At 48.9% G+C, this 13,446-nt stretch overlaps 1 protein-coding gene across 1 annotated transcript; it reads right to left on the minus strand.

Annotated features, from left to right (window-relative positions):
• Positions 1 to 668: 668 nt before the first annotated feature.
• On the minus strand, positions 669 to 13,402 carry CNOT9 (CCR4-NOT transcription complex subunit 9). The gene is made up of 8 exons (XM_058809574.1): positions 13,282 to 13,402; positions 8,131 to 8,310; positions 7,638 to 7,753; positions 6,086 to 6,195; positions 5,365 to 5,474; positions 4,825 to 4,923; positions 2,923 to 3,014; positions 669 to 2,259 (listed from the first exon to the last, which is right to left on the minus strand). The coding sequence occupies exons 1-8, from the start codon at positions 13,303 to 13,305 to the stop codon at positions 2,091 to 2,093; spliced, it is 900 nt and encodes a 299-aa protein (XP_058665557.1). The 5' UTR covers positions 13,306 to 13,402; the 3' UTR covers positions 669 to 2,090.
• Positions 13,403 to 13,446: the final 44 nt, after the last annotated feature.

A 13,446-nucleotide genomic window follows, 5' to 3' on the forward strand; every position in this document is an offset into this window, starting at 1 on the left:
GCAGCGAGCCCTCCCCCGGCCCCGGCCCCGGTCCCCCGCCCCCGCGGGGCGCCCCCGGCCCCGCACGACCCGCTGCCGCTGCCTCTCAAGGTCGTTTCGGATTAAGGTCACGCCACTCCCGAGGCGGAGCCGGGGGGGGCAGGTAAAGAAGGCAGCGGAGGGGCCGGCCGGGTTGGGAGCACCCTGCAGAGCCTCTCGTTTGGGGTCGAGCCCCCACTCTTATCCTCCGGTTGAGCCTGTCTGTCCCCAGACCCGCTTGCACCCATAGGGATCCAAGCTGGGGGCAAAGGGTGAGGGGCAAGGACCGAACTTTGGAGTGGGCGATGCTCTCACAGACCTGGACGCCGGAGAGTGCGGCAGCGCTCGCGAAGACGCTTCAGGGAGGCAAGTGCTCTCTCCCTGGCAGGCTCGCTGCCTTCCTGCGAAGCAAAACAGGGCAGCATCTCCGGCACACTACCCGTCCAAAGAGATGCGGCACCACAGGGACAAAGCCACCTCGCACTGGGAAAAGGTCGCTCTTCCACGCTCATACCCCCAAAGTGGCACATCTTGCCCTTCCTCCCGTCTGCGACAAACCCCAGCCGCGCTGCTTGCCCCCACTCCCCCCGAGAGACCAGACCGGGACCAATCTGTGCTGGATGGGGTTTTATTATTTATTAATCGGAATTTTTAAAAACACAATCAACCAAACAGAAGCATTTTCACACCCTGGCAAGGTCAGGGTGAAAAGGAGGGAAAAGGCAATGGTTATAAAACAGGAACCCGAGGGCAAGGAAGAGGCTGTGCTCTGCCCTTGTTATGCAAGGCTGTGAGAGGAGGGAAGGGAAATGATGGGATTTAAGACACTGTTGGCACACACTGCAGATGATCAGCAAAATGGGCTACTCGAAGAGGGGGGAGAAATTAAGTAGCTGCCCAGGCTTGCCTGCAGCCAAGAGCAGGCTTTGCTGCCGCAGAGCCCGGGAGCTCCTCCACTGCTTCCGAGAGCTCCCTGCGGCTGCATTGGCCCCTCGGCACAGGGGCGGCAGATAAGTGGCTGCTGGTCCAGGTTAATTGCAGTGGGGCCGTGGCAGATGCCAAGGCAGGTTTCAAAGCTGAAATAGATGCACCTGGCTGGCAGAGGGAGGAGGAGGAGGGGGGAAGGGAGGGGACAGGACTGAGAGGCGCCTGGCGGGCAGCAGTGGGAGCAGAAGGCAGCATACCTGGAGCCTGCAGGCAGCAGGAGATCAGTCGGTGGCCTGGCCACCACCTCAAGGCAGGTGCCCTCACACTGAGCTCCATGTGATAAGCCAGCCAGCAGCCTTCCCAGGTCTAGATGAGAGGCCAGCACACATCAGCCTCGGGCCGCTGGTCAGCTGTGGGAGTGAACTATTTACAGCACAGGAGGCACAATCCTGCTGTCTTCTCCTTCCCCAGAGCTCTGTGAAGCAACCTTATGACACATGGGCTCACTGCAAGTAATCCACCCCTCCTCCCGGGGCAAGCACCACAGTGGCCTGGCTGCAGCCACTCCCTCCACGCCAAAGGAAAGAAAGAGAGAAGCTCACTGTGCCAGATGGATGCAGAGCCAGGAGCAAGGATGTGCTGGCAGGAAAAAAAGCTGTCCCTGGACTACCTGCAGCTGAGTAGCAGTGTAAGGAGGGGATAAAACAACTGGATCAGCTTTTATTCAGTTCACTCATCTAAACAAACATGTAAACAAGAACTGACAAGGAACTGGAGGGACGTGGTGCACATTCCTGCTGTTGTGCACCACTTGGGCAGAGGCTGAGTTTGCTGGAAGAGTGGACATCTGCACTACCCCCTGCCTGGAGGTGGGGGAAGAGATGCCACCCAAGCCTCCCGGAGAGACTGGGATCTACACAGATTGTTTTTATTGATTTTTTTGAAGCTGTAGTATCAGCGTTTGCTGGTGTTGGGATCCCCGGAGGCTTGCTGCACTGCTACAGAGCAGCCCTTTGGCTGGGTGGGATGGTCCGACAGGCCAGCAGCCAGCTGGCGTGCCCAGTTTGTTGCAGAAGAGGTCACCTGTTCCTGGTTCTTTGTAAACCTGAGCTGTTTCTTCCCCAGTGCCCCACCTCCCCCAGCAGTCACTGCGGAGGAAGAGGGATGCCCCGTGGGTCAGTGACTTGACCCTCCTGCAGGTTCTTGACGAGCTGAGCCAGCCAGCGCTTTGTGGTGGTGTCGTCCTTCAGGACCTGGGCAAAGGTGGTGTCCTTCAGCTGGTCAGGAAGGCACTGCCTGAGAGCTTCACGTGCCCTACATCAAGAGACAAGAAACAGGGCCCAACAAATAAACTCACAGGGGCAAGAGGGGAGGAAACCCCACTGGGGACACAGCATTCCCTTGCCTGGAGGTCTCCCTGCTACAGCCAGCCAAGGAAAGCACTGAGCAGCAGCACTGCAGCAGATGGCATTCAGCCAGCCAGCACAGCTCCCACCCCTGACACTAAACCCCGCCAAGCAGCCCCTGCACTCCCACATCCAGCAGCAAAGTGATGCAATGCTAGGAGACACTGAGGCAACAAATACACTCCCAGAAGCTTTGGGCAGGGCTACTGGTCAGCAGGAGAACAGTTTGTATTCTCTCAGCTGAATTTCATCTACTGCTAACAGCCTGTCTTGATATGGAAGAGGTAGAGCATAGTGTACCTTCCACCTCAGGCCCTCCTTTGTATCTTGTTCAAGCTACATGAGCTCAGGCAGTAGTAACCTGCACAGCTGGAATTTACACAATCCCCCAACAGTCACTGTTGCTCCCATGCACCATAAAAGCTGCTGTGACTAGCAAGAAAAAAATCAAAGCAAAACCCCACCCATCTTCCATACTAAGCTGACAGGTGGGGCACTGTGGAGAAGAACTGAAGAGCTGTGCTTCCAAGGGCACAGGAGAAGCCCTTGCCCAAACTCCTAAAATGTTTACCTGGGGTTATCGGAAAGGCGAAGGTAGCAGCGGACGACGTGTTTCAGCAGCCGTGCCGATGGCTCCTTGGAGAGCTGCAGGACCATTTTACCCTGTTTGACAGAGGCCAGTGCCACCAGTTAAAGTCTTTAAAAGAATAGCTCCACAATCAACAGAGATGAGGAAAAATCATTAGATCACTTAGTCTGGCTTCCTGAGCAGCACAGCCCATTACCTTTTATCTAGATACCCCTGCAGGGAGCCTGGTGCTGCTTGCCAAGATGCCTTTGAGAATAGCAGCTTGCCATGACTTGGAAAGCATTCTACCAGCACCTTGAGGAAAGCTCACCTCATTTCTGTTTAATTTTTACTTTCTAGGACTACTTAGCAACTCTTTGTGAGATTAAAGAGACCCTGGGGTTTCCCCCTCATTGAAGACAGACACATTCCAAACAGCTGGATAAGCTGAGGCTGAGTGACACCATGAGGTGTGATCCCAAGCTCTGCAACATCCCCTGTTCTCATACGCATTCCCTTCATTTCAACATCCTGTTAAGACAACAGCAATACCCTGGAAAGCCAGGCCATAGGACTGGGCTCACCCACACTTGAAGTAAGGTCCTTATCTGGTCTTAGCCTGCATCCAAGCAGTGTATTTTTTCTTTCTGCTACATTCCTCATGAAGCTGTTCCAGGGAAGCAAGGCATAGACAGATCTTCCCAGCCCAGTCCATTTCTCACACTAAGTAGGACTTTGCACGTGGCTGCACTTCTGAACATGCCCAGCTGAGCAAAGAGTGTGGATGCCTTCACACACCTCCTCTGAAGAATTCAACACACTGCAGGCTTGTATTTAGGAGTCAATCACATCTGCCCAACAAGTTGTTTTTTTTCCTGTAAACTATATTTTCCCCATTAGCCAAATTCGCCTGCATTTGGATATCCTGGCCATTAGCAGGTCCCCCCTCATCTGCCCTTTTGCAAACTTCCTGTTCTTAGCGATTCCCAAGGATTACCAATTATTTCTTCAAAATAAATAACCACAAGCTCCTGAGAGAGCTCCTGGATGGAAAATACTAACTTGCTCTTTTAAAAGCATATAATACTTGTGTGACATCTTACTCTGCTATCAGCAGACATGGAAGCATCATCACCCTCATTAGATAGGAGTACACTATCCTGATTTTTGAAATAGACAATGAAAAAGTCTGCTACATTTTCATCTTTCTCTCTTGCACTATGGAATACTGACCTTGCCCGGGGCTTCACCTAATGGTGGGACTACACAGGCTAACACAGCTTTACACACCCACATCCTTCTGTGTTCAAGGAAGAATTCATGTCTGAAACCCCTTGGCCAAAGACAGTGTGGTGCAAAAAGTTTCCATGGGTTCAAGGGGCAGATAGGACAAACACTGGGGGTTACTACACAGAAACCCCACAAGTGGCCCCGGAAATCCAAAGCTGGAAGTAGCTGGTAGCTATGAAGTTATGAAGACAAGTAGGATAGATACTTGCCCTGCTCTTTCAGCATGGTGTGAGAGACAGGGATGGGAGACAGATCCATGATCCGAACTGTGTGATGATTCTTACATAAAAAAATCAATTCACATCCTACCTACAAATGGAAACACCCACAACTCTGGAAAATCTTTTTCTTCTCTGAAGAGGTTTACCTGTTTTTATCTTGGGGACTTAGTATATCACAACTAATATGTGTTCTCTTGACACGCAAACCAGAAGTATACCAAGGAAACATGGAAGCAGAGCTACAGTGCCACAAGCAATTAGCCCAAGAAAGGTTTGCCTCCTTCATCCTGTGCTCCAGCCAGACAGCAGTAAAGTAGTTGCTGAAGAGGCTTGCTGCTGTAGCATTATTTTTTTCTTTTTTAAATATAAACACTTTAAAAACAAATAACCTTACCAGTATCATGGCAACGTGGGAAAACCGCTCATAAGTCTGACAGATATATGCCAGCCCTGTGTCATCCAGGAGGATTTTCTGAAGAATAAATGTAGCAACCTAGAATGGGGAGAAAGCAGGAAACAAAGCATATAAACAACTTATCTACCCTGAAAAGGGACACCTTTGTGTGGTGCTCTTTTCAAGTCAGCCCCAGAATTGAAGTCTTCCAGCAGGCAACAAGTGCTTTGCTCAGTGAAAGTTAGAAGCCAAAATGAAATGCAGGGCAATACACAATCTCTGGCATCTCTGGCTAAAGGAAAGAGATGAGCACAAAGCACAGTGTACAAGATGACTGGATTCAGGTTGCATACGAGGCCAGCTACTGCCAGGCCATTCAGGCAGCCTCGGGTCTTGGTAAGTTTGGTTTTTGAGGAGGTAAAAACTCCACCCAGACTTGTCCCAGCATTTCCAGGAGCAGAGAAGCTCTGCAGGGCACTGGCTGCCTGGTCAGTAGGAGATGAACAACAAAGTATCTTTATGGAAACAAAAAAATGGTACCGTTTTGGAGAGCTCACTGCCAGACTCCATAATACGTAAGCACAGGGGGATAATTTCTGTTGTCAATAAGAAATTTATCACTTCTTGCTCATCCGTTTTCACCAAGGCCCCTTGAAGTAAAAACAAAATCCAAAATCAGTAAATGATTAACTGTTTCAAAAAATCACACCTTTCAAGGAGGGCCTGTGTTCTGCCCTTCCCAGAAACCATTCAGTCTGAATGCCAGGCAGAGAACTGTCATCCTAGACTTAATCCATTTTAAGACATTTTAAGATTCTTTATGCCTTAAGAGAAAAAATTATTTGGGCAAAAAGAAGAAAGTAAAAAAAAAAAAAACAGGGTAAGAGGAAGACAGGGAAAATACACCCAAGTCAATCAATGACAGAAACCCAGAGAAAGCCCAGCCTGCACCAACCCATCCCAGTGCCTAGCTGGGAGGGCTGAGGGTGAAGGTCCAACAAGTCTGCAGGTACTTGTACTCAAAGAAACATATTTTTGGCAATGTATTTAGACTTCAGTGGGTTTTTTATAAGTGAAAAGAAAGAGGAGTCTGCCTTCACAACAGAAAAGGAGCAGCTCCTTCTCTTACTGCTACAGGAGACTTGTAAAATCCCACTCACAAGAGACCTCTGACTTTGGCCATGCAGGTCTCTATGCCCAGAGCATGAGGAGCTCTAACTCAGTAGGAGATCAGCGCTCCAGTGTCTGTCTGGCTGCTCACCAATGACTCCGAGGCTTGTGAGCCGCAGGTACTCAAACGGACGGGTCTTGCTGACCGTGTGCAGGAAGGGGTACAGGAAGAGAGGAATATGAGCTGCCAGAAAAGCTGATCTGCAGGAAAGACAGAACAAACCATGTGAACAACAAGGGAAACAAAGTGAGCACACAATCTGGCATTACCACACACAGCCTCAGACTATTCCTGGTGGACCCCATTGCTACTGCTCCTCAAAAGTGGGTAACACTTAATTCTCTGATGGGAAGGCACGAAGCAAATCCTGCACTGGGCACAGCACAAAACCTAACACCTGATCCATCCATTACCTGCATTCCTGCCTCAGCTGACCAGGAACTGAGAACACCCTTGTTGTTTTTATTACCTCCTCCTGCCACCCAGACCCTCTGTTTTGCACATTCACTGCTGCATTTCACCCTGCAGGCTCCCAATGGCAAGGATTGTCAGCCACAATGCCTGTGAAAAGTACCTCTCAGAAACACAGACTGGCTGAGCTTTAGACATCACCAGGGTTTAAATGTGCATCAACTGCTTTCCCCAAGAGTCCTCACACTGCCATCTGGCAGTAGTGAAAAATAAAAATTGCAGGTACAATGCTGGAGATTACTCTGTTAACAGATGGAAGCTCTCTTGCAAAATCATACAAAATACTTGTTCCATTTTCACTTTTCAAACTTTACATGTAAAGGTGAGTAGTGTAAAACTACCCTATTTCTCTGGTTATCATCTCATGGAGGGGTTGCTGTTTAACACTGCTTTGCAGCAGCTCAAAACCAACTTCAGCTATGCTGCTGCTCAGCAGTAACAGAAGCATGAGATTGTGGATCTCTGGGTAGTTTCCTCCTGAGTTCTAGCTACTGAATTTGGCTGAACTAACATTATAGTTTTCCCTACTGACATGGACTGGGCACAGACTGAGAAAACGAAGTCAGACACTGGCTGAGGACTCCAAAAATGGCTCTGCTATTGCTCCCTTGCCTCACACTTGCCTGAGGAAGACAGTCCTGTTCATTCCACCCTTTCAACAGCTGGTCTAAAAAACTGTAAGCTGAAATTTAGGGAGTTCTTTTTTGACTTTACGGAATATTCTGAGTTGGAAGAAACCCACAAGGATCATGGAGTCCAGCTCTTAAGTGAAGAGCCCACAACCTTGGCATTACTGATACTGTGCTCTAACCAAGCTCCTTACCTAAATAATTGTAAGCTCAAGAATCCTTGCACACAGCACTCAACACAAAGGTACCCTTAGCTCTGGCTGACCTCCCAGAAGCTCCCACAACCCAATGTTCTGAGAATTTACAAGACCTCAGGATGATCCAGGGAATGCAATGCATTTAGGACCATAAAGCTGTCACTGTGATAATCCATGCAAACAAGTAAAAGCAGCAGGCAGCTGCCTATCTATCAGCTCTGTTGTCTGTTTCACTTCTCTCACATAAAAAAAAAGAAAGGAGCTCAAGTGCTTCTGAAGTCAAACACTTGGGCTGAGGTGTCAATATCAACACCTCAGAAAACCCACATAATTGGAAACACTTACCTTGTTTCAGGGTGTGATGCAACACACTGTAGTAGAGCTAAAGCATTGCAGACTCTGTTGGACTGATGGGCTGTCAAAGTCGGAGGGTTGATTGATGGATAAATATTTACAATTTCCTAAAAATTAACAGAGAGTGGAAAGTTAAAGGAGAAAAATATCAGTAAGCTACACCAAAGCACTTGCCTGGCAAGGAAGTGCAATGACAGCAGATAACAGTCTGCTTTCACCAAGTTATTTTCAAGTTACATGGCAGCCACCATGCTGCCCAGGCAAGAGCAGAGCTGAGTCAGAGGCAATTTGACATGGAGTCACAGGAGTGCATTCAAACCTCCATCTGCTCCCCCCAGCACACGATCCAACAAAGATCATACTCCCAAGCAATGGCAATAAGGGATCCCACCAGTTCCTCCCCAGATCCACCTGATGGATGCACAAGCCCTGCAACATGCTGGTGCTGCAGCACAGAATAAAAGCCACAGACTGCATGACACACCTGAAGGAGTGCAGCGATGGTGCCAAACGAGTGCCACAGCATTGGGGCCAGGTCAGGCACGGACTCGCGCTTCTTGCTCAGCTCCAGCAGTGCATTCTCCCGTGTCTCAGGGCTGGACAGCTCATTGATCCATTGGTAGATCTTCTCACGGTCAACCTGAGCCAGTGCTGTTGGCACAGGCTGGGAGGAAACAGGAAAGCTTCAGCCCAAACATTTTATCCAGTTCTCACCCAAACCGTTGCCACAATCTGACAGAAATGGAAACTCCTGACTGAGATGGCGGGACCTACAGCTCTATTAAGATGTTCTGGACATGGATCCATCCCTTCCTTAGATAAGTGTTAATATTTCACCTATTTGAAATTCTAAGGCTTTATTTCCTGGCCTGACAGTCTCTCTTAATCCCCTTGTGAAGCAGTACCTTTGTAACTTCATTCAGCATGAGAGCCAAGCTGCTCTCATGTGTGCCAGCAGAGCTCCTGGGGAGCAACACACACTTCAGCCAGCCATCATGGGCTCCACCTGCATTTAGCATGCATTTATTTCATGCTTCAACTGCAAGATTCATAGATTCAGAGTAAGGCAGAGGTTACCTTTTTCTCTCCACAAACACCCATGACATTGGAAGCTGCCAATGAGATTCACCCAATGCACATGAGAAAAATATTCACACGAACAGCAGAAAAATTTTCACTACTTCACCATCAGCATGACATCAGCCACAGCCAGTAAGAGCTGCTGTTACCAATGGCTTGTATTGATACCAGCTCCATTGTTCACATGCATGGAGCTAAAAGGGAATTTTTCAAGAATGACTTTGTGCAAGATCTCAGGATGATTTGATTCTGTACAAAATAAGCCCAGAGAAGAGCAGATCTGTATTCCTGGCCAAGACACACTTTCTACTACTCGGGAAATCCAAATTTTGCTTCTGCCTCTCTTGAAACATCAGGGAAAGAACAGTATCAAGATCAACAAGTTCTCAATACAAAAAAATGAGGAATAAGAGGGAAAAGAAGGACTATATCATAATTTCTGTGGAGAAGGCAAGGCACAAGTCTTTCACTGAAACTTTGTCTCCTGCCTTTGCTGGCACAGGCAGCACTTGGTGCAAACAAATGCTCTGCAGGTTTCCTAAGGGGATAGTTTGGTGACTCAGATACAAAATTTTGAAGGAGACAAAAACCATCAATAAGCCTCCTGTGTGAACACTTCCAAAAGCCAGGTCAGAACCTTTTCAAACAGTGCTGCAGTGGTTATTACTGAAGCCAAGCACAGCCCTGTTGGCACCTGCTGCTCCTGAGCCAGCCCAACCAGCATGCAACCAGCTCTGCATCTCACTGTGCAGTGATCCCAGCTGGGAACAGGACTGTATTTCTTTATTTTGTAACCCCAGCTGAAACTCTTCACTTGCTCCCCACAACAGATGCAAGCAGGGCCCATACCACACTGACAGCAATGCTGTCACCAAGTTGCTCACCACTGAGACACACAGAATACAGGAACTGAAAGTGGCTGCAGCCAAACCTGAAGCCACAAGGCAGAGGCAGTCCCAGAAGGCATGCAGGAGGGATGGAGTGAGACTTCTCAACCCTTGCCAGACATCAACAGCTTTCTTTCTCTGTGTCTGCAAAGGTTTCCCTCCTCTGTTTATCCCCATTTTATTTCCATAGTAACATCCAAAGAGATTATTCCCCAGCTGTGGGATTTCTCTCTCCTCCAGCCAGCTCTGTTGTATTCTTTAACTTAAATGTTCATACGTAAGCCAATGTGGTGTTATCACTCCCTGTACTCTTGGGCTCAAATACTTTTTTAGCTGTTCGTATTTCCTCCTGTCCTCTTTTTTCTCACTGTTGTGGTTTAGTGATGGTAATCTCCCATTTAGTGTTCCCACTGAAACCACTCCAGACCACTCGCCACTCCCTCCTTCCCCTCCCAGTCCCCCTACTCCAAGATGGAAAGGGGAATTGGAGGCACAAAAGGTAAACATCACAGGCTGAGATAGCAACAATTTACTGGGAACAGCAATGAGATAAGAAATCTAACTAATATTAGTGACTAATATTAGGGTACAAGAAAAGTTATTGCTCACCCCACAGAATCCCCCTACAATACCCAACTGCTTCCTGGGCCACACTGGCCCAAACTCAAATCAAGCCCTTCCTCCCTCTCTGAAAAATGATGTGAGGTGGTACAGAATAATCTCTGGTGCCTGGCTATGCAAAAATTAACTCTGTTCTGGCCAGAACCAGGACAGTCACCTACTAAATTTGTAATTTTTTCCCCCAAAACCTCAAACTAAATTAGTGATCCTGCCAAGTTTCTTGTGCCCCTACAACTGAGGGTGCAATTGCAATGCTAGCTTTTACACTGAAGCTCAAAAAGAGAGGGAGAATGAACAGAGCTCATTTCTTTTTATGTGGGATGGTGGGTTGACAAGCAGTGTAGCAATAATGTTGTTATAATTGTGTTATCTAAAGCTTCCATCTATTTTTCTAGACTCACTGGAAGTTTCAGTTCCTGTAAGCTTAAATACATCGACCCCTTAAAAGCACAATCATGTGCCTGTGATCCCTAGAGAACACTAAGTAGATTTTCCACACAATTAGGTTTATGATGTCCAATATCTGCCTTAGCCAGAACAAACTGCTTTTCATAGGCTCTACAGTTGCTCCTTTTGTTTTAGTTTATATGGAAAGACATGCTTTTTTTCCTAATTCCCTATTTCATTATTGTTTCTTTTTCTCCCTCTAAGACCCAAAATTCTGGGGAACCCTGAGGGCCACACAAATCCTGCAAGCCCTAGGACAGAACCCCACCAGGCAAACTTTCCTTTGCACACAGGGAAAGCAACACTTTTCAACGGTATTAGGTCAGGAAAATCCTGTAACACCTTTTCTCCTTCTTGGAGAAAAGACATCTCTAACACACAACAAATTGATTTAGGCAAAAGGCTTTCTCTTCCTGATTGAGCAGTTGCTGCTAGGCACACTGGCAGAAGTCCTGGTCAGCCAAAGCCAGACATTGACTAGCTGGATAACATGTGCTTTTTGAACTATTTTGATAGCCCATTGGTTCAGAAACACCAAAAATGAGCTTTGAACTTCCACAGCAGTGATGTAGCTGATTGTAGCAGGGCTTTCAATGCCTACAGCCAATCACAGGTACATTAATGGTTTCAGTGTGTCCTCAGCACTCTGTGATGCCTTCAGGGCAGACACTTAAGTGTCAGCTCTGCCACCAATATCACTGCATGAAGATCACTGCTCTAGCTCACCACAGCTTTATCCCAGCAGGGTTCACAACACCCAAAGGGATTCTGAGCCAATTCCTGACCTTACTAAGAGGTGACTTTATTTACCACGGGTCCTGAGCACATCTCCAGAGTCAAACACCCTTCCCCCTGTCACCTCCAGCTTACGCTCACTGACTGTGGTAGGAAACACTTCAATATAGAACTACCAGATAGCATAAACTATACATAAATTAAATATACTTTTAAGTGAATCCTAAAATAAAGTTGATCTCTATTCTGAAATAATTTTTTTGGTTAAAATTGTCTTTAAAAAGGAGAGGTAACTAGAACATAGAGGATTAATGGGAGATACACATAATGGGAGTCCTTCATGCATTTCAATAAACATTTAGGAATTACAGTGCTATAAAAATGTAAATGCTGATAAAGAGAGTTTACCTGATCTGGCACACCCTTCCATGCTCTGGAGAACAGTACTTCAAATCAGAAGTATTTGACAGCACTCCAAGAACCAGTTAAAGTCACAAGCATTTTAACAAAGAGGAGACACTTACAAAGTGCTCTAACTCCTTTTCATCAAAACCTTACTTACTCATTAGCACGGCAGTCCAACCAGACCCTTGATCTAAGTTCACCTGAAACAGCCCTAACTGCTGCTTTTGCAATACACATCCCACACTCAGTACACACGCGACTCAATCAGCTCTAGGCAGTCTTACGCATGCCATGAACGAGCATTTGGAGGAGAGAAAACCAAAACACAAACCCAGTCACATGGCAGATACACAGCAATAACCACATCCTTCAAACTCAGCTTCCATTTCTGAACCCACCCAGGCCAGGGCACCATTCCACTGCTACCAGCCTGAACCCCAGGCACCAAATCCAACCCTGGCAGCTTCCTGAGGGGAATGAGGGCAAGCACCAGCCATGGCTGGTCCTGCACCGCAGTGGGGCAAAAGGGAAGCAGGAACAGGCAGCACCTGCTGCCCGAGGGGCTCTTCACTGTGCTGTCAAGGCCAGCAGTACAACAGCTCCCAGAGGGCAGAGGTGGCTGGGCACACAGGAGGTGTCACAGATAAGTGTTTTAAGGTCACTTAAAGAAGATCCACTCTGAACCTTTTGCCTCAGCAGGAAAGTCTTTCTTATCCCTTCTTATCCAACCCTTTCCTATTCTTATCCTTTTCTTCCCTGCTCTTCCCCCTCCATACACTCTGTGGATAATTTTTTGCATTTATTTTGGTTGTAGATTAATTAATTCTAGACTTTTATTTGCTTTTCCTCTACGCGCTTTTGAAAAAATTGAGCAAACCTTATCAACAAAATTTGTCATGCTTCTGCTTTCGTATTAAACCTACTTTTGCCGATAGCTTTTCTAGCAGTTCTTCAAGGAATCTTAAAACACTGACTGGCTACAGGAGGCATGGAGGCGCAGGGAGGGAGCAGGGCAGGCGGGGGGAAGGAGGGGAAGAGGGAGCAGGGCAGGCGGGGGGAAGGTGGGGAAGCAGCAGCAGGGCAGGCGGGGGGAAGGAGGGATAGAAGGAGCAGGGCAGGCGGGGGGAAGGTGGGGAAGCAGCAGCAGGGCAGGCGGGGAGAAGCCCTGCGTGAGGCAGCCGAGGCAGAGCCCCGCAGGGAAACCCTCCAGGCCCCGGACGGGCCCGCCGCAGCAGAGCCCGCACCGCCGGCACGGAGCGGCCGGAGTGCGGCAGCGGCCAAACGGACCCCGCCGGTGATGCCGAGGGGACGGAGCTCACCGGGCTCCGCCACCCCGCGGCCTCAACTTCCCCTCGCAACCACAAGCGGCCGCACTCCCGCTCCCCGCAGGCCCGCGCAACGGGGCCCATTCCCAGCTCCGTCCCGTCGGCGCCCAGCGGGGCGCGGAGCCTGGTGCTCACCGCGGCCGTGGCCAGGCTGTGCATGGTCGGAGGGTGGGAGCGGAGCCGCCGCCTCAGGCCGCCGCCGCCGTCACCGCCATGGGCTCGGCGCTCGCCGCCGCGACCTCTCACCCGCGCGCGGGGCACGCCGGGACGGGGCCGGGCGGGGCCGCTGCGGCGCCAGCG

The sequence above is a fragment of the Ammospiza caudacuta genome, chromosome 8 (genome assembly GCF_027887145.1).
Source record: "Ammospiza caudacuta isolate bAmmCau1 chromosome 8, bAmmCau1.pri, whole genome shotgun sequence".
NCBI lineage: Eukaryota > Metazoa > Chordata > Aves > Passeriformes > Passerellidae > Ammospiza > Ammospiza caudacuta.

What these genes read in the sequence shown, in the direction of transcription:
- CNOT9 (XM_058809574.1), bottom strand. Translation starts at nt 13,305, where the DNA reads ATGCACAGCCTGGCCACGGCCGCG. An exon ending in GCAGTGAGCTCTCCAAAACG is followed by an intron (nt 4,924 to 5,364) that starts GTACCATTTTTT and finishes TCCCCATTCTAG; the next exon opens with GTTGCTACATTTATTCTTCA. An exon ending in CCCACGTTGCCATGATACTG is followed by an intron (nt 3,015 to 4,824) that starts GTAAGGTTATTT and finishes TCTGTCAAACAG; the next exon opens with GGTAAAATGGTCCTGCAGCT.